This window comes from Pipistrellus kuhlii, unplaced genomic scaffold (genome assembly GCF_014108245.1).
Source record: "Pipistrellus kuhlii isolate mPipKuh1 unplaced genomic scaffold, mPipKuh1.p scaffold_m20_p_12, whole genome shotgun sequence".
Classification (NCBI taxonomy): domain Eukaryota; kingdom Metazoa; phylum Chordata; class Mammalia; order Chiroptera; family Vespertilionidae; genus Pipistrellus; species Pipistrellus kuhlii.
Window position 1 is genome coordinate 40,341,647 of NW_023425427.1, and position 21,958 is coordinate 40,363,604.

General features: G+C 40.5%; 1 protein-coding gene across 1 annotated transcript in view; it reads left to right on the forward strand.

The window, feature by feature from the left end:
* Window positions 1–21,383, forward strand: part of LOC118716721 (spermatogenesis-associated protein 31D1-like) — a 32,266-nt gene extending 10,883 nt beyond the window's left edge. The window contains exons 3-5 of the mRNA XM_036434263.1: window positions 14,327–14,496; window positions 16,823–16,868; window positions 17,726–21,383. Coding sequence (XP_036290156.1) covers window positions 14,327–14,496; window positions 16,823–16,868; window positions 17,726–21,383 — 3,874 coding nt within the window. The remainder of the gene's footprint in view (window positions 1–14,326; window positions 14,497–16,822; window positions 16,869–17,725) is intronic.
* The last annotated feature ends 575 nt before the right edge of the window (window positions 21,384–21,958 follow it).

Below are 21,958 nucleotides of genomic sequence, written 5' to 3' on the forward strand. Positions count from 1 at the left end.
TAGAAGACAGAATCTAATGAAACAAAAGTATGTAGAAATTTATCTGTGATTGTTTATCTGGGAAACAATAGTTGTAGGTGGCTAGAATTTCTTGGATGAAGCTGCAATACAATGAGTTTAATAATGTCTCATCTTGCATAACATTTCTGAAACAATAAGCCTAATAATAATGCAAAAAAGTGTATAGCAAATTATGAAAAATGCATCCAATTTAATGCTGCAAAGAAAAAAAGATGACATAAAAACAGAAGTTGTGAAAATAAAATAAGCCCTAAAGTAAAATTAAGTTAGAAAAATGTTGCCTTAATATCGTGTATATATGTTATCTTAAAATTCTCAAAACTATATTCTGAACATTCTAGAACACAAGGTAAAGAATGATGCCTGACAATTTACATTATCTGTAATATTTACAAGCTAAAACCAAACAATGTGTATTACTCAATATATTACAATTACTTTAAAATCCAGGAAATAGTTTCTGTGATATTTAAAATAATTCTATATAATAAAAGGGTAATATGCAAATTGACCCTAATGGCAGAACAACCAGAACGCCCACTGGACCAGTCACTATGAGGCGCACTGACCACCTCTTGGTCCCTTTTCCTGGCCTGCGGGCTCTGATCACCTGATGGCCACCACTGTAGGGTCAAGGCCAGTGAGCAGACAGGAATAGCTGACCTCTCCATTTCTGCCCCCCGGCTGTCAAGCACCGATCACCCAATGACGAACTGGGAACCAGGAGTGGGTGGAGATAGGGAGCAGGGTTGGCTGCGGGCAGCTGTGGAAGATGGCCTTGATCACAGGCCAGGCCTAGGGACCATACCCACACACAAATTTTGTGCACTGGGCCTCTAGTTTATCATAATCTCCAGAGGACACAGTCTGTTTTGTAAACATGTTGAATTCTCAGGTTATTGTTAAAACACACACACACACACACACACACACACACACACATATATATATATACATATATATATATATATATATATATATATATATATATATATATAAAGTAAAAACTGGCAAATCTTCTCTTGTAGAGCTATTCATATCTGAGTATGTATTAGCGTTGTAGAGAGTCTACTCTGCTGTAGAAGTGACTCTGCATCCTCCAGGTCAGAATCTGTCTGCATGTGGAAAAGGAGTAAGTTTCAAGAGGGAGGAGCTAAAATATTACTAGTAAAAATCTCTAGTTAATGAGGCTGTATTTCCAAACAAGAATAAACAATAGTACTTATTGAATAAGTCCTTTTCCATCAATATGCCAGTTATTATAAAACCAGCAACGTTAGAAAGATTTCAATCATATTGAACTCTTGTCCAACTGTTTACCATCCACAATAGGGATGGAGGAAGTGACATGGTGTTATAGAAGAAAAAGCCAATGGAGTTCTCTTCCTGCTGCAGGCTGTCTTGCTTCCTGACCACAGGTCATTGAAAGGATAGGGGAGACAAGTTTTACATTTGAATGAAAACTAAAGCATTCATTATTACACATATCAGGACATTTTTAATTTGTTTAATGCTAGACTGCATTCTCTGACTTAAAGAATTATAGAGCTTTTAAATTATCCAACAGTGAATATAAAAATCCTAAGAACTATGAGAATTTTAATTTACAGCCAGTGAAGTAATAGCCCACTGAAAAAATGTAGGGTCAGCTGGAATTAAAAATATAGTTTCATTTTTACTGTATCCAACAAGTAATGTTTGTTCACATATCTGGTAGTGTGTGCGTGTTTGTGTGTGTGCATGTGTGTGTATGTGTGTGTGAGAGAGAAAGAGAGGGAGAGGTAGAGGGCTGGGTTTTGGGCTAAATGCCCAGTTAAGGGTTGTGAAGGAGATAGCCAAACAATTATTTTCTCTCATCATTGATGTTACTATCTCTCTCTCCATCTCCTTTCCTCTCTGGAAAAAAAAAAAATAAAGTTACCTACACAAGCTGAGACTGGTTTGGCTCAGTGGATGGAGCATCGGTCTGCGGACTGAAGGGTCTCAGGTTCGATTCCGGTCAAGGGCATGTACCTTGGTTGTGGGCACATCCCCAGTAGGGGGTGTGCAGGAGGCAGCTGATTGATGTTTCTCTCTCCTCGATGTTTCTAACTCTCTATCTCTGTCCCTTCCTCTCTGTAAAAATCAATAAAATATAAAAAAGAAGTGTTTTAAAAAATAAATAAAGTTACCTACACACAGAGTTTATTTAAATGTTGAAATTATCTTCCCAATTTCATTCATTTTTTTACAAATATCAATAACTTAGCAAATTAATAAAGAACATGAATCCTGGCAGAGGGTTTACATTATGACCTAATTAACACTTAGCGTCCATGACACTTATGAAGGAGAAAGAGAGGAGGCTGCACTTATATTTGCTTACCACATGACAATACAGCAGCAGCTTGCTCTCAAGACATCCTGGCTATCTGCACCTGTTTCAGAATGTCAGTCCAGCAATATCATGTAAATGTACTTCCAATTTTTAAAGCATCATAAAATTGTTTGTGTCACACGTGAGGTCAGGAAAAGTGTCTGAAAGATTAAATGTAGAATGACTGAAGAATAAGTAAAAAAACAAAAAAAAACATGTTTAGCCTTTAATATATTTTCCCACACAGCTCTTTTTCTAGATATCACAAGTAAATCCAACGAAGTGTTCATAAATATTTACCTTAGCCAAACAGCACACAATTTACAAATGCAGTGGATTATGTTTTTTCATTCTGTGTCTACATTAGTAATTCCCTTTATTACTTCCAGTGCATACAGAACCAAGGAAACAACTTCAGGAGCAAAGTTTCTTAATAAAAGTGGACTTCAGAGTGCATTAAAAATGATGGTGTGTAGACAACAGCACATGAAAATGGGTTTTCTTAGGAGCAGATGCCAGTTGGCAGCGAGGAACACACTTTATTGAATTTCTTAACCGAGGCAATTGATGTGTGTTCTTCAAATACGATATTACATATAGGACACTTTATTGCCATCTTTTGTGACGAAGACAATGCAAAATTTCTTGTGTAAATGCGTTCTTCTTTTTACATTCTATTCTGTATATAGGAAAGAGGGTCTGTTTCAAGGGTTTCAAAGTGAAATAGCAATTATCAGTGTAACTAAAATTAAATTATATTTAAGGCAGAAAACAAAACCAATGCTGTCCATCAAAAGATGTGCAGGCTACATTAGAGGTGAATGACTTATGGGTAAAAGTTGATTTTTAGTGATGATATCAAATGCAATACATCCCCTGTATGCTTTAGGAGATTGATGTGCAAATACGTGTTATAAAAATGTGGCATTTTGGTCTATGAATGGTTTTAATGGCAGGCCACTTAGAAATGATGAGAAACAAAAACACACAGAGAAGCAGAACAAGAACCTCTTTTTCATACCGCTCTAAGAAGTTTAAAATTGGCCACCACCTCCCCTTTCAGTGTACTCCTCTACCCTACCAACTGGATCTAATTCCCTTAGGAACCTGACATGCAATCAGAGCACCAAACAATTTGACCATCTTCCTAGAAGAGAATTTGATCAGTGAATACTGGGTCCCTCCCACTCTTCTTAATCTATACAATTATTAAGATTCTCCTGGCAGGCATTAGTTCCATTAATAGAGTGAACTCAATATCCTGAAAGAAACATTTCCCATTAAAAGAAAGGAAGCCAAAATAAAAGGATATCTGCCACTTGGAAACACTGAATATAATAATTTGAAAAGACTTTTAAAAAGTATGTGTAGATTTTCTGGAGAATAAGTGATGCATTTGTAATATATGCACACAGGGCCCAACTTAAGCAGAAGCTGGACAACACAGCGAAACACTGTGGTTAAATTATGGGAGCCCTGAGGCACTAGCCAGTCTTTGTCACCTTTGATCTTGGTGAGTGAGGGCTGCAAAGGGGAAATGGTAAGAGGCCTAATGTTTGCCAACTCAGTGTCCATGGAAAAGCATGCACTGGTATCCCCAGGCTTCCATTTCAGACACTGTGTGTCTGAATGGAACGTACTCTATAGTTACACTTAATAGTTCAAAACTGCCAATTTCCAGGAATTGGAGCCATACTGCCTCAGGGATTTAAAAATAAAGCATAGATAGGTGCTTGATCTATTATACATTAATTTCAAAACACATGCATTGTGTGTCTATTTTATAAGATTTAAAGGTTCTTTTGATGGTGGGACACAACAACAGCACTTGAATGGATGAAAGGCAGAAATTCCCGATGCAGCCCCAAAGGAGAGAAGACTGCAGACAGGGCCCCAGAGGGGACAGCACCCAGGACAGGACAAGGGCAAGTTAGAGCTTTGGGGGCGGTTTATGTTGACAGGCAGGTGGGAAAAGCTAGGCTTTATAGACTTTCTGTGGATTGGATCTTTTGTATCGTTTCTGGAGGAGGAGCGTAGGGGCTGCCTCTGAGCTGGTACCTGTCCCAGGGTGATAAGGGCCAATGCACACTGACCTGGACAGTGAGAGCCCCCATGACAAAAGTGCCTGGAGTGTGGATCTAACCAAATGCTCAAGAGGAGGAACTAATTAGTCTTCAGCCAGGGTCTCAGTATTAGGGCAGGACAGTTTTATTGTTTTTTGTGTGTTTTTAAAAAAATATATTTTATTGATTTTTTTACAGAGAAGACAGAGGGACAGAGAGCTAGAAACATCGATAAGAGAGAAACATGGACCAACTGCCTCCTGCACACCCCACACCGTGGATGTGCCCGCAACCAAGGTACATGCCCTTGACCGGAATCAAACCTGGGACCCTTTAGTCTGCAGACCAATGCTCTATCCACTGAGCCAAACTGGTTTCGGCTGTTGTTGTTTTTTAACTCTGTTATAGTACTTACCAGATACTGAACATTTATAGATGCAAAGGGAGAAAATTTAGAGCACATCCTAATAAAGCATAAAATAAACATTATACTTATTTTTAATATTGTAAAGAAAATTATAAAAGCAAAATGCCTATATATTACAAGTATATCAGAAACTTCAGAATATGATGACACCATTCTCTTGCCCCAACTTGTTGAAGAGTAGTGGAAGCTACAGGACACAGTAATAAACCTTTAAAGTAAACAGTTGGCAATAGCACAAGTAAACTTGCAGTTTTAGGTACCTGTCACCCCGCTAGCACCTGATCTTAAGTTTTACATTTGACTTTATTATTTTTCATGATCAGTTTAAGCAACTTGGCCTTAGTTCTGCTCTCTAAGCCTACCAGGATCAGCATTGTCCCCTGGAAATTATTCCAGAACTTACTTTCAATTTTATATCCCAAAATCTATATAGAAGTTTTGACGAGATCCCTCAGATACCCTGTAAAATGTTAGCATGTAGTGATAAATCATGATACAGATTATGGTTTGTAATATGAACTCTTTCATATTATTTTATTGATACCTAAAATTAGTAGCCACAATTTATTTATTGGCTCTATAATAAATAATTTTGCTTTTTTTGTGTTCAGACAATGTCTTTTTTTAGTGCTTATTGCTTGAAAGTAAGATTTGAAAATAAAATGCTATTTTCTTCCTATGATAGAATAATGACAAATATGTCAGTGTATGTGAAGATCATAGGTACTAGGTTTTTTTCTCCATTTTTGTTGATTCATCTTTTTTGCTTTGCTCAATAAATCTGCTCTCATTGGTCTAATCTTTGTAATGTAATAAAATAAGTTTTCTAGGAAGGTTGAATTTGCTAGTCTAAAAATGCATATAGCTTCGATGGAAAGGAATAATAAGCAAGAAAAACAAATGTACTGTAAAGCTTTAAGGAGGTACATAGCAATTTCAGGCAGTGTTGAACAGCATGATAATCTATGTTCTGCTTGGCAATAAATACATAATCAGATGTAGGTATTAAACATTGGTTCAGTGTTTTGTCACCAAATGTGACATTTGAGTGTAGAGTGAAATCTGCCTGATTTGTCCAGGGGGTTGGTGGATATCACACACCACTAGCTTTTTGTAGAACACACCAAATTCAGGTTCAGGCAAAGACAGCCCTCCCTGGTGATGTACATAGATCTTTTAGCAGCTGTTTCTTTGTCTGTTTCTGCCTTGCTCCTTGCCTGCACACATTTATTTAATTCTGTTTAGCTCACATAAGCGTCTTTCTCCAGGGAGTGTGAAGCCAACCTCATTTCTTACAGCAAGCTTATTAATGTCTTTTGAGCTTCAAGGATAATTGACTTCATCATGTAATTTAGCTTTAATTTTTACTAGTCTCTTCTCCAGTCAAACTTGCCAGCCTCATATATATATATATTTGATTTTTTACAGAGAGGAAGGGAGAGAGATAGAGAGCTAGAAATGTCGATGAGAGACAGTTTTTCACTTTCACTTAAGGGGGATAAATGTGCTGGCATGCACACCAATGGAAATTAATTTCATCTAATTGCTCTTAGGCTAGCTATCTGGAAATGTAAATATTCCTACTGTAAGTTTTGTTCCCAAAGATTCTCATTGCTAGGAGGAACCCTGACCAGATTGTGAAAAAGCAGCAAAGTCCTAATGAAAAAAAAAAAAAAAGTAATCTGCTTTCATTATCAAATTCTTCAAGCATATCAGGTGCATCATTGTATTAACAGGGAAATCTCTCCACTTTCCACAAAGGTTTACTCTGTAGCTTTGCACTGATGTCAAGTGACAGAAAGATGATCACTTTGGATGAGTAAGATTAAGCCCCAGAATGAGGTCTATGAATGATGATGAGCACTGCTTCTAGCAGCGAATTCACAAAGGCCAACTTAAACTTGAGGCATCTTTTAAGTCCCTTGCCAAGAAACAAACACAACAAAACAAGACCTACAGCCTAAACTGGTTTGGCTCCGCGGATAGAGCATTGGCCTGTGGACTAAAATGTCCCAGATTCAATTCTGGTCAAGGGCATGTACCTTGGTTGCGGGCACATCCCCAGAAGGGGTGTGCAGGAGGCAGCTGATTGATGTTTATAACTCTCTATCCCTCTCCCTTCCTCTCTATAAAAAAATCAATAAAATAAATTTAAAAAAAGATCTACAGATTTTTAATATGTAAGCTTTTATGTCCAACTTCATATGATCTATAGAATCCATCTTGACTTCCAGTTTATATCATGTTTAGCACTTATTTTTTAATTGTTATGTCTGTTTTGGTGTCACAGAGATGACATAAATAAGATACAACGGTTCCTTGTGCATTTTGATGGGTTTTGCCAAGTGCGTACAACATTTCCATAGCCACCACCTTCATTATTTTTCAGAACATGCTCATAAGCCCAGAAGATTCCCATTGAGCCACAGTGCACTCGGTCAACTCCCCACCACACAGGCAATGACTAGTCTGAGTTCTGCCTCTCTTGATTTGTTTTCCCTTTGTCTGATATACAGATACATATGAAAGAATACCACTCAACCTCTTTTATTTCTGGCTCCTTACCCCCAATACAATAAAGGAGAATTAGGGACCAGGGTCCACACACGTGCAAATTTGGATTTGGTTCACTTGACCCAGGTGGTACTGCTGGACCCATGGGAACTAGAAAACACATAGTGTCTAGAGAATTTTTTTCAAAGGCACTCCATAGCATGGGCCTATTGAGGCATGGGGCTGCTTGCTCAGTATAAGGATAGTACTGGTAACCTAAGTCCCTATTAAAATACAAAACATTATTACCCAAAGAAATTTCACTTTAGCCCTACACAAGGGTCCCTTACTGTACCCAAGAGAAGGAACTGATGTTATAACTTTTCTTTCACAAAGGCTTAATTTTGTTTGCTCTCTACTTAATATAAATGGAATCATATGATACCTGCTTTTTTGTATAGGTCTTCTTACATCAAGCATTAATATTTCAGAAAGCAATCCCAGATGCTGTATGCATGAGTGTATGAAAAAATCACATTGGTCATATATTCTTCTTTCAATGGGCACCTGGTATTTTTATACTTTCTAGAATCAATAAATAAAAATGTTGTGAGAATTCTTGTATGAGTTTTTGTTGTTGTTGCTTGGTTGGTTTTTTTTTTATAAACAAACTTGTGTTTATTTTGCTTGAATAAATGCTAAGGAGAGGAATTTCCGGCTAACATAGTTTATACTTGGTTTTATAAGAAATGGACTAAACTCTCACCAAAGTTGTTGAACCAGTTGATAACCTCAACAATACTAGTAGACAGTGAGAATTCTAGTTGTTCCACACCCTCACCAACATTGGGTATTGTCATTCCTTCAGAATTTTATTCTCCCTGAAACTTCTTAGAAAATTCTACTTGGTTCATTTTTCACAGGGTTTTCCTTTTGGTTCTTTTAATATTATTTTACATATTTATTTAAATTTTCATTATATCCAGTCTTTCTTTAAACATTGAACATATTTTGTAGTATGTTTTTATTGATTTCAGAAAGACAGGAGAGAGGGAGAAGGAGATAGAAGAAGCATCAATGGTTATGTCTTTTTTTAAATATTAAATTGTTCAGCTGCCTCCTGAAGGCACCCTACTGGGAATCAAGCCCAAAACCCAGGCATGTGCCCTGACCAGGAATCACAATGTGACTTCCTGTTCCAGGGGTTGTTGCTCAACCATTGAGCCATACCGACCATGCCCTTAAAAATATTTCTAATAGCTGTTTTAAGTTTTATGGGGTATCAATTCTGCCACTCTGTCTCTATTTCATTTGATTTATATTTCTCCTGGTCATGAAACATAATTAGTATTTACATGTCTGCTTACATTTGATTGGAAGACGGGTATAGTAATGGTATATATTTTGGTATCTTGTTTGTGTTACCTACCCTCCTTTACAGAGTGATGATGCACTTCTTTGAGGAGCAATTACATTACTTGCAGATCATATTGATCTTTTTGGATTTATTATTATTTTTTTATTTTTTTCAGCTTTTTAAGCCCTGGCTAGATAGAGTTACCTTTATGAAATAAAAAATGATATAATATAGCAGGCATCTAATTTATTAGATTCAACATAGTTCTGAGAAAGAGTTTTATGGCAATTATAAAATTACTAGAGGATTGATGCATGAAATTCATGCAAGAGTAGGCCTTTCTTCCCCTGGCTGCTGGCACTGGCCTCCCTCTCATACCCAGGCTTTCCTCCAGCCACTGGCATCCAGGACCCAGGCTTCCGTCTGGCCACCAGCAGGCACCTGGGACCCAGGCTTCCCTCCTCTGGAAGGTCATCCCAAAGGATGTCCAGTCTAATTAGCATATGACACTCTTATTATTATAGATTACCTGTTATATGCTCTGTTCTTGGTTTTGTTTTATAGCATATTTCTTTTTTAAAAGTTAACTTTGAAGTTCAAACATTTAGAGAATGAAGACACTGAGACCAGGCAAGAGGGAATTTTCAAATAGACAATTTAGCCTTAGTTTGTTCTGTAGAGAATGTTGTCTAAAAGTCCTATGAACACATGCTCTGAGTTCCTTGAGACACATGAATTTAGATAAGAGAACTTAAACTCACTGGCCTTTGCTAAACAAAGAAAATTCAACAAGTTTGAATGATATATTTTATGATGGTAAATCGCAAAAGTCATCTCTCTGTATTAAGGACTTCCATAATGGCATGTTCTATTTTTATTCTTTTTAAAAAATAACTACTTAACCCGAGTTTCTGCTCTATGTGTAAAGAACTGTGGATATAGGTGGATAAGCCTTGCCTTGAATGTGCCCTCATGCTTATATAAAATGAGGATTGACTGTAACCACCTTTGAACAAATTAGAGATGAGAGAAAGTACCATAAAATGTTTTCATTTGAGCTAAAGAGATGGAGACACTTTAGTTTTCCAAAAGCTATCCTGTATAAATATAGAGGATTAGAGGCCCACTGCATGAATTTGTGCGCCACTGGGGTCCCTCAGCCTGGCCTGAAAGTTTGGGCAAAAATCGGGTCTCCAACATCCCCCAAAGAGTCCTGGATTATGAGAGGGCACAGGCCAGGCTGAAGGACCCCATTGGTATACATTTGGGGCTGGGGAGGGATACATGAAGTTGGCCAGCCATGGAAGGACTAGAGAAGAGCATGAGGGCATGTCCAGCCTGTCATGCTCAATTCTGATCAGCCAGACCCCAGCAGAAAGTTAACCTACCAGTCAGAGCATCTGCCCCCTGGTGGTCAGTGCATATCATAGCAACAGGTCAACTGGTCAACTGCCCCCTGGTGGTCAATACACGTCATAGTGAGTGGCTAAGCAGCCTTAACATTCATTAGCATATTACACTTTGATGGGTTGACCAAGCACTTAGCATATTAGGTTTTTATTATATAGATTATTTGATTCTCTGGAACTATGAGGAAGAAAGAAATGACCAGTGTGCATGCCTATACAGGGGTGGGCTAAAGTAGGTTTATAATCATTTATATGGACAAAGACATGCTCAGAGAATACAACCAACCTTCAATTCACCACAAAGTCATCTGATGGCTGTTACAATAGAAGCAAGTAGTCTACTTCCAATTTTTATTATATGCACTTCTTATGACAACAAACATTTGTAAAAAGGAAGAGATTATGATATTTAACTTTTATATTAAAATGAATCTGACTCCATTAACTGCTAACGTAGGTAATTTTTAAAAAAATTGTTTTGCTTCTTTAATATATTCTGCCAACATACTTTATAACATCTAGTGTCCTCAAAAATAATTGTATTTCAAATATGTTTGCTTCCCCAAACAATTAAGTAATTGCTCTAAAATAATGTACATTGTAGCCATGTTTATTGAATTAAATTTAGTAGCAATTATTATTTGTATTGAGGTCAGGTGTTGTCTAATGAATCAATATCAGCATTATGAAGAGTGCATTATATTATGGAACAAAATGTAGGTTTTGGATATGCCACATAGGAAATTGCTTGCCTATGTGACCAATTTCCAAATAGAAAAGACAAGTTAAAGACAGAAGTAGTGCCATTTTAGTACCTCTTTAAAACATAGACAGACAACTAGAAAAATTAGTGTTTTGTTTTTCCCCTCAGTATGTATGAGTGTGTGGGTGCACACACACATACACAAGTATTTTATGTGTAAGGTTGACAAAATATTTATGATATGCCTTTCAGGTTTGGGCAAGATTCTAATTTAATACAAAAGTAGTTTGACCAGGGGATATATACCACTCATTATTTTATTGAAGGAAATGAATGTTATTAGGGTAGATTTTCCACTGTAAAAACAATAGAAGAGGGGGGCATGCTTATACTATTTGCAAAATATGTGACATTAATCTTGAGAAAATCAGCCACAATTTTTAAGTACAAAAATTATTAATATAAAAAGTGTACCACTTAGTTTAGCATAAAAGAAATTATAGGTGCTTTAGAGAGTTATCACTGAGAGGATTATAATAACCGTGTAACAATGGATGTAACAACATTACAAAAATTCCAATTGTTTTAAAATCACTTTCTTACCAATCATTCTTTAATATAAAATTATCACAACTTAAAAATTTGTGCATCTTTTATTATTACTTAAATTTATTCAACTATCTATGCTTTAGCAAAAATAGAATCCTATGGCTCATCATTATACTATAGATACATTCATATGTACATAACATACATATAATTTTGGTATGGAAATACATATACATATATATATATATATATATATATATATATATATATATATATAAAAATATATAAAATCTTTTGGTGAAGTAGTCTGTAGAATGTACCTTATCGGATTTGGCTGTTTTTCTTATGATTTGACTAGAATTATGAGATTTTTGGAGAAAGATCACAGAAGACAGTAAGGTGCTATACTCATGACATAATATCAATTGTATATATACCAACATGCCTTCACTGGTAATGTTAGCCTGGATCACCTGGCTGAGCTAGTGTCTGTCAGGTTTCTTCATCTCCACTTGCAGATGAGAACAACTTGGAGGATGCTCATGAAAGAAAAGTTTTTGCTCAGATAAGACAACACTCCTGTTTTCCTAAAAGTTTGCAGGGCGCTTTTGTTCTTCTAGGAGGTATTTTTTCTGAGGAAAAGAAACTACTTTATATGCTGTGTGAAACCAGGAATGAGTGTTCATAGTCAGGGCTCCACAGATGCTCTGCTCCCCCCGAGGGCTGCCTTACTTCACCGAACTCCATGCTCCCCCAGCACCTCATGGCTCCAGGCTAAACAAGGTAGCCCAGGAAGTAACACAGGAAGCCAACATCTCAAAATCCGTGCTTTTTAAAATATATGTTTTATCGTTGACAGTATGACAGATGCCCTCCTTTAGACCTCTCCACCCAACATCTACCCTGCTCCCCAGGTCTTCACCACCTACTGTCTGTTTCCATTGAAACCTCCACCTCCTGCGTGCTATTTCCAGACAAATCTGAGCTGTCACAGCACTGCTGCCCGGACACTGCAGGAGGTGAAGGGGACATAGTTGAGTGGCCAGTAGAAGGCACTCCCCTGTGAGTCCTCACCCCAGCTCAACGGCAAGGATGCCAAGAGGCTCCTCCCTGACAGACAGCACTCTTGGCTACACTACAATGGAAAGCACTGCAAACCTTTCTGCTTTGTCTTGTTTGTAGTTTTAACTGTTATATTACTCCTCGTGAAAATAAGAGAAATTGAGTGTCCCAGTGTATCAGTAAGCATCACAAATGAACACATAGGGGAGAGCAATGGGTATTAGCACATTTATTTTGTCCATTTTCATTTGGATGTAACTTTTAATTTGCAAAGCTAACCATTATTATAACAGTTTTAAGTAACCCATTACCTTGTCCTCGGCACCACCATCCCTGAAATATGTTTCCTGTAATTTTGTTGGTGTGAACCATTCAATTGCATTGGTAGCACTTTGATCATTCAGTCCACTCCATGCATTTTCTCACTGAGATGTCCTTCAACAAGGACACATTGTCAACGTTATCTGTCTTCTGTCCTACTCCCAAATGTGTGATGTCAAAATACAGTAACATTCTTAAAAGAAACTGCAATGAGGCTCTATAGGAGTAGAGGCAATACATCTACTTCTAAAGAGTTGCACTTAAATCTTATATTTGATGACTTGTTTTGTACTTTATATTCTTTTAGAAAATAAGAACCAACAGTAAACTATTTTTGATACATAAATTAAGATTTCCAGGCCAAATTTGCTTGAAGTGAAGTACACCTATAAGAATTGTTTTTAAATTACGTAAACACTGAACACACACATGTTTGTTTATGAGTTCACTCAACACATAGAGCCCAAGTGCCTGTTGTGTGCCAGGCACTGCTGTAAGGGGCTGGGAATTCGGTAGTAAACAAGCAAGAGTCCCTTCCCTTTTGGAGACTATAATCCAGTGGGACAGTCAGACTAAACAAGGAAACGACTGCATAATATAACTTCAGGTAGCCAACTGCTCCGAGGGAAAATAATATAGGAAAGAGGAACAGAGAATGCTGGTAGAGAGTGTATTTTAGAAATATCAGTTTTCTATTGCTGCATAGCAAATCACCACAAACTCAGTGGCTTAAGGCAACACACATGTATCATGTCCCATTATTAAAGGTCAGGAATCAAGGCCTAGGGTTCACTGGGTTCTCTGCTGAAGACTTGCAACATTGTAGTCAAAGAGTCATGCGGGGCTGGGTTAATCAGAGACTCAGGTTTATTGGCAGATTTCAGTGCCTGCAGCTATAGAACTCATGGAGGCAGAAGGAAAATGTCTGCAACTGCTTCTTTCTCTTCTAAGGGCTACTCTGATTGGGTCAGGCCCACCCAGGGTAATCTCAATTCAGAGTCAAGTATTAGTAACATAATCACGGGAATTGGGTCCCATTGAATCACAGGTTCCACCGGCTCAGGACAGTACACCCAGAGGTGGATCTCATGGGGGCCACCTTAGAATGTTCCTGAAGAGAGACAGGATGTTGGTTACTTTTGAGCAAAGACCTTGGGAGAAAAAATCAGAATGAGCTCTACAGAGTTGGCTAGTAGCAGAATTAAAAGTACATATGGGACCGGCTTTCTCAACTCACATTATATTTCTGTTTTTCTGTTGGCCAATTCTATGATAGACAAAGAACAAACACTTGGTACCAAATCTGGAAAATAAGCACTCTGTGCATTCCTATCTTAACAATGAGAAAGCTGAGGTTCCAAGAGGTTTACTGACACCCTCAAGTTCACACAGTGGAATGTGGTAAGATCAGGGAGTGAATCAAGGCAAGGAAAGAAGCTACAGATCAGGTCACAGGAATACAACCTGCACTGTCACTCAGGGGACACATTCAGGAGCACTCAATGCTGGTTTAATGCTGCACTGCCACCATTTTGTGATTCTTAGCAATTTACCTTAAAATTCAGGTTTACCAGTGAAACCAAGGAGACAATAGAGAATAAGCATGAGCAGAAGGGCTACGTGCTACTTCAGTACCTGCCTTTCCATTTACCTATAGCATTTGAGAAACCCCATGGCACAGAAATTCTGTGGACTCAAGATAGTGAGAGTTCAGGGAGCCTCAACATGAGTACAAGTAAGCATGCTCTGTCTACCACTAAGTAAGGGGGGTGCTGACAGCCCTGAGGGGCTACCTCCTTTTAATGTAAACCAGTTGCCTTTTGGGGAGCCTGAGAACAGCAGTAAGCATGTGGCTCAGCCCAGGGATAGTAACAGGGATGGGAGTGAGAGAGCACTGATTATTGTCCCTAGGAAACTAAAAACGTATGAGTCCTAAACTGATGACTTACAGCCAATGAGTCTTCTCAAATAGCAGTGCATTATTCAAGTAGAGATTCTGGAAAAGACTCCTCCTTGTAGATGATACAGCCAATTGCAGCCTGAAATCTGGGACCGGACTTCTGTGTGGGGATGTACCTCACCTGAGAAGCTGTCATGGGGTTGTGTGGGGATCACACTCTGCCCACACCAACTTGGCCACGTCCATGGCAGCCTGAAATGTCCTGTGGAGAGCTTTATTACAGAACTTAGGGGTTGGATGTATGCAAAATATATGAGATGTATTCCTTGGGGGAGGAGGGGATTGTTGGGAGCCTGCAGAGTTGAGGCAAGCAACTCAGTCTTAAGGAAATAGAATTAAGTTCCTTCTAGCAGAGGTTGTGTGGTGCCCTGAGGGCTTGGCCAGAAGATAAGATTAACCTGGGGCTTAGCATCTCCTGTCTTCCTGCCTCTTCCCCTTCCTGATCCTCCCCCCTAGATAGCCCAGCCTTGGAATGTTGCAACTTGGAATGTCACACCTCCTCTGGCAATTAGTCAATCCTGTGTTGCCATACCAAAGACCCCCCTGCATAAGCGGCCCTGCCCCCCTTTGTCTCTGCTGTATAAATACAGCCATTTCAGAGAATAAAACTGAGGCTTGATCAGAACCTTGTCTTGCCTCCATTCTTTCGCGTTCCTTGTTTGATTAATTCTCTTAGGTGGTTCCTGCGTGCCCCCGTTGTTGTCCCGCGGGTCAGGACAGGGGATGATATTTTAAACTGGTATTATTCATTTATAACTTATTGAAAAACATTTGCTATTAAACAAACAAACAAAACAAACAACAAAAAAAAAACAACTAAGAAAGTCTAAAAGACTTTTTAGTTCTGAACCTGGCTTTGTGTAAGTTGGATTTGAGGACATATATGATCCTCAGTGCAAATGTCTTGGCACAAGGAAAATTTCCAGAGAGTATGTCAGACTTGCAAGGTAGTGGACCTGGTGAGACCAAAGTCAAGGTTTCCAACATTAAAGGGGACCCAGCTAATATCTGGATTACAGGTGAAAGAAGCAGAGCACTAATTTGGGGCTGTGGGCACACCCTCTTGAAGGTGTACCTGCCCCCACTCTCAGAAACCATTTGTGACTCCACAATGCTCTGTGATGCAGACAAGACTATAAAGTCAAGGTTCTGCACTCTCAGAGCTCAGTTGCTTCAAGCAGCATTGCGATTCAGAAAATGGAACCCAGTCTATTTCTGAAAAGCCTACGAGAGTTTTATCTGAGCTTCTGCTCAGAATGTTCATATAGTGAACACAACGTAATTATCATCTTGGTGGTGAGCTTATTCCTTTTTTTTATTTTCTTCATGAGAATTCCATTAATCCCAACCTTCTGGACAAAGGAACAGACACATAAGGTAAGGAACACTGAGCAAGCCTCAGCAGAGTTCTTATTATTTAAATTTCCACATTTCTAAAGGAGTTTGGTTAAGACAGAGAGACTCTGAAGATGGGACAACATCTGAGGAGACAACAGAACATCACTCTTCTAAGGGAAGAGACCAGGCACGGCTAGGGATTCAGGGAGGACTCAGGTTTCCATATGAAGCTCACAGACCATTTGGGTGTGGTGGCAAGTTTCTGGCTCCAAACATAGTGATTCTCTAGTTCTGGATCCAGTTATTTAGAGACTTGGGGGTCTTTGTAGGACATCAGAGTTAACCAGCACTTCATCCTGAGCCATGCTGCCCTGTCAGGCATCACTTGTCCACCCCTTTGAGTTGGGCTGATGAGTGCTGGGCCTCTGAGAGCCTCTGAGCACCATGTCACGTTAACTGGGTCCTATCTGAGGGGACAGAGAAGCAATTGTAGGCCTCAGGTTATATACCCTATTTGAGCAGAGGGCCTCTGAGAAAACCAGGTTTGCACCTCAAAGACAAAATTCTTCTTGGAGTTTTTCAAAGAAGAAAAATTTAATACATTTTTAAACTTTAAAATCTGGTAAAAGGAAGATAAAGTTCGATTAGTTTAAATGCCTTAGGCTCAGAGAGCCATTATTCTTAGAGAGCAAATGCTGAGTTTCCTAGGTATAGGAGGAGAGAAACGATTCCCAATCTCTCATTCTTTCCTTTTTCTTCTTAGCATCAGGGCAAAGTCAAGAGGAGAAGGAAAGGCGGGACACGGGGACGTAAGTTTCTGCCTATTCCACCTGAGCTCCCCAAGGGTTACACTTCCTCTCGCCTTTCCATGATCTCTATGCCACTTGGTAGATAGTCCCTCTCATGAATCACGGACTTCATGAGAAATACAGAACCTGAGACACTTCTTAGATTCCCTGCTCTGCTGTCCCTGAGTAAGAAGCAATGAAGGACCCGGGCCATGGGTATTACACAGTAGATGTTGAGAGTCAGAAGTTCTGTCTCCTGACTTTGAGAAAGTAGTTTGACTTCAGGGTGATCAGAATCTTTTTTGTTCTGATCATTGGCCTCTACCTCACAGAGTGGTTTTGAGCATCAAATGAGATAATGTGCATGAAAGTACTTTATAAAATGAGAAACACACAAGGGAACCTTATTAACACACCATTGCCCATTTGACTTCATTTAATCATTCCTGGGGCTTTCAGACTCTAATATCCCAATGTTCTGCCATTAAAGGACCCCTATATATTCCCCATAAGTCTACCTTCATAACATGTAACTCACTTTCCTGGTTTCCCAGGTTCGAGATATTTCCACAAGAAAGTGGAGGAGGAAAGGGAGCTGATTGCTTTCCTGAAAAGGTGACTAGCCATCTCCTCTTTTTCCTGAGCTATCTAGTGCCTGACCTTTGCTATTCTAGGGATTCAGTGGAGCCTTCCCTAGTCAAGGGAGGGGTTGCCATAGGGACTGGAATGACAGTGAATGCCTTGGGATGAGTGCATTGTGAAGTCGTGGATGTGGAACTAAGTATAGGGGCAGCAGGTTTCAGGTGGCCCACCCACAGTAGGTCCTCCTTTCCTTGTTGTGGCCTTGGCTGCATCATTTTACTTCCTGTCTCCTGCAGCTCCCTGGGACGGAATCATGATTCCAATCACTTTCGTCAACTTTTATGTCCAGACCCCTCCTGTGACATATGTAACAATGCAACAGCTGAAGTCAATCAGCTTTTCTCAAAGGCTCTGGAAAGTTCTACTCCATCAGTGTCCCCTGTGGTTTCCACAGCTCCCATGACAGCTCTGGAAAGATCTACTCCGTCAGTGTCCCCTGTGGTTTCCACAGCTCCTGTGACAGCTCTTGTGGCAGAGCCTTCATTCCATCAGTCTTCTGCTTTCCCAGGAGTTCCTAAAGGAGAACTCAGACCACCATCTCTGATTGAGCCTTCCCTACCATCTCCCTCTCCTCTCCCCACCAACTCAATAACCGCCTTAGGTAATTTTCTGTCACCATCACCATCATATCAAACTCTGACTACAGAGCCATCCTCTCACTCAGACTCTGAACTTCTGGGACAACATTCCTCATCCCAAACGAAACACTTCTCTTCATCCTTGACACAATATGATTTCCATCAAAAGTTGTCTGACATTCATTCTACAAAAATCTCTTCTGTGGAAGACACTGCAGTCAAACTTACAGATCCAACACAGCTCTTCTTTCTCAGTTCAGAAGAGCATGACTCAGTAGAGCATGACTCATATCCTAAGACCTGGGAGGACAATTTAAAGCAAGAAGTTATCCAGCTTTTCTGGGGGCTTCCATCTCTGCACAGTGAGTCCTTGCTCTCTGCTGTGCATGCCTCCGGTTACTATTCAATCTTCAATAGCATCTCAAATGCCTTTATAAGCCAAGGATCCTCAGGACTTCCTTATTTCCTACCTCCATCCTTGCCTAAGGTCCAACCTCAACTTCTGCCTCAAACTCTGCCTCTATACCATCACTCACCTCTCACTCAGCTCCAACCCCAGGTCCACCTTCAATCCCCACTCCCAATCCTACAGGCTGGTCTCATAGACCAGACTAAGGTCTGTGGAGCATATTGCCATACACCTCTGAATGAATCAGAAAGTCTCACCTCATCTGATATTGAAGAACTGGAATTGAATGTGTTAAAGAAGAAACAGGAAGGTTTGTGGGGTTTACCCTCTCTAGCTCTAAGTTCTTGGGAAGCCTGCTTTCCTTCAGCTCCCACCTCCCCTTACTATGGGCCCTCCAAGGCCCATATTTCAATCTCCATTGATCATTTTGAGTATCCTCTCAGCGCTGAGTTTAGAAAGAAATTTGAACATCACCTTAGGAAGAGGCTCATCCAACACCGGTGGGGCCTGCCCCTCAGGATCCATCAGTCTCTGTCACTCATGAAGCCTAGGTGTGAATACTCAAAAATATCTAAGCCAAAATGCTGCTATGGCATCTCAGGGATCCCTATGTATAAGGCCAACGGTAGCAAAATTCTAAATGGAGTCACCCCATCAGCAGACTTCTATAAGCAGGGCTCAGAAACATTTCAGCAGTCTGATGAAGAGACAGACAGCTTAGGTAGTCATCCAAAAGGCTTGATGAGTGACTCAGACAGTACTTCAGATAAGGGTGTGGAACGTGACATTGATAAAAAGAAAGTGATAATGCAGAATGTAAATCAGAGACATCTGGTAAATTTCCTGAAAGTACATCTGAGCAAAAAATTTGGGGAAATGAGTGAGGGTCACCTACCTAGGACTGTGCAGAGTTCACATCACTCTATCCAGCATACACTTTCAGTAGAATCCAACAGGGAAATTAAACAGAGAAGTCTGCCACCATCAGTGGGTGGGGACTACTGTCTGAACAAGTGCCAGGAGCCGTCCTTCTATCCAGAGATGCTGGAAGACCAGGATACTAACTTGCCTACAAAGACATTTGGAGGCCTCCCTGCTAAAGCTCTTGAATCTACAGAGGACTTCAAATCAAAAGGCACTACCTCTCATTCCTTGATCAATCCTCACTCTTCCTCCACAACCAAAGTGATTTCTGAGGTGAGCACTGAATCTGGAACCTTCACACTTCTGAAAGGGAGTTCTGAATCCCTTCACGGTGACCAAGTGAAAACAAAAAATGTAGCCCCTGTCTTGAATCTTCTCTCTACCATCTCACTTATGAATAAAGTGGGAGAGGTGATTCAGCACAGACTTTCTGAGGATTTTCAGACAATTTTGGGAGGCCAACCACCTCCTTTACCTGTCACAAACACCATCCCTGACAAAACAAATCAGAATCCTTCTCTGACAGGCAACATTCAACCTTCAAAGCTGCCTGCAAGGCAAGCAAATAGAGAATCTGCACCAAAGAATAAGAGTGTGAATTTTACTGACAGAACTGAAATGCCAGAGGCCACAAATAGGGATGAAGCAGAACCTGCTTCCATGACCACCGAGCCCAGGGAGATAGCCAGGGCTGAGGAGCTCTATGCTCTTCTGTCTGTGACAACCAGCCAGCAAGGGACCTCCCAAAAGAAAAACAGAGACACCACTGCGACTACTGAAAACCCACCATCTAAACTATCAGATCCAGCTCCTAACATTTCAGAACTTAGAAAGCAACTAATTGGTGAGTTGAACTTGAAGTTGGAGAGCAGGAAGCAGAGCCAGGCCCAAGGCCAACCCAAGGACATGTCCAGTGACTCAGGCAGTTTGACTGACAAAACCTCCCTGACTCCTGCCAAGTGTGTCTCAGGTGTGAACAAGGAAGTACATCAGGTGCTGCATGTACATTCAGAGGACAGCACAGTCAGGATAGAGAAGCCGCAGGAATCTCGGCTTCCAAGGCATGCGTTAAAGTCCTGCCAGGATGAGAATTTCCCACCAGGGGTAAAGAAAGATACTGTGTGCCCTCCCACCAAGCCTACAGCCTCTAAATATGAAGAGCTTGGTGGAGGAGATGCTCGAGTGATAATTTCCCAACTTAAAGGGAAGAGATTTCCTCCTCAGGACACTGATGTAAAGGACATGCATGGAAGCAAGTCTTTCCACAACTTGCCACAGAAGGGACAGGCTCCTACGGATGGCCTTTTTCTAAATAAAATGAAGAACGTTTTTCAAAGGCTCCATCCTTTAATCACAGGGACAATGCCAGAAACCATCCCAAAAGCGGGAAGACACATATCATCTGCACAGAGCAGAGGCCCAGTTAAGAACAGAGCTACCTTCACTGGGACCCAGAAAGTCCACAGAGTCAGGTCCGATATTGTGAACTGCCCAGAAGAGAAGCAGGGGCATAGGCAGGCAGGAGCTACCACCTATCCTCAAGAGCCCCTTCCCTCTGCAATGCAGTCGGGGAAACCTGTGCAGAAGGCAGCAGTGCAGGCCAGGGTAAAGTCTGTGCAGGGCTGTGATTTAAACTGTAGGGCTCTCTTCCCCCATGTGACAAATAAGAAGTCTGGCCTCCAAGCAGCTATCTCTGATGACCAGAGATCCACAAGTATTAGACATAACAGGAAGGATGAAAGAACCTTCTCAAAAGCAGTGATATTAAAGGACCACCAAGTATGCCAGAAGCACCCCCAATCTGTGTCCCTCAAGGGGACTGTACCTCCTCCAAGCCCCACCTGCAGGTCTCAAGCTGCCAAGGGGCCTCCGGCTGTTTCCACCACTGCTGGAGGCACTGCTTTCAGACATCAGCCTCCAAGATTTAGACACACAATGCTTCTCTATAATTTCCAGGGGAAAACATTTCCCGCCCCCAAATAATTCCTTCCTCCCCGGAGGGGAATATTGACTTGCCCAATAAATGTTTCTGTAATAATAGTGATGTCTTCTCTGTGTCCTGAGTTGGGGGGAATGGGTTTAGGGTTTCTCAGGGCTTGTGCTTAAGGAAAGAAAGGAGGAAGTTCAGCACCTACTGATTGCTTCCTTCGGTTTCCAAAAAATGACCATTGCCTGGAGCTCTTGTTGAGAAACAGAGATCATGTGCCCTCCCCCAAAGCCCACTTCCTGGTTGATGAGGTGTGAGGAGATGGGCTCTGTCTCCCACCATAGCTTAGCCTTAATGTACATGGAGAGCAGCCCACACCTTCCCTTCAGGGTATGCTTTATGTCCTCTATGGCAGTTAGGGACACAGGCCTTCCACATCTGAAGATCAGGTATGGGTATATTTTTCAGAAAGTGTCAGTGAAGAAGAGACAGTGGCCTAATTATTATTTAAAAGTCAGTGATCAGAGGATTCCATAGGTGGGTGAACCTTGAGTGTTCGGGGGGGATATTATTGCATGGATCTCGGAATGCTCTGGATACAGTTTCAGAACAGCATAGACACCATTAAAAT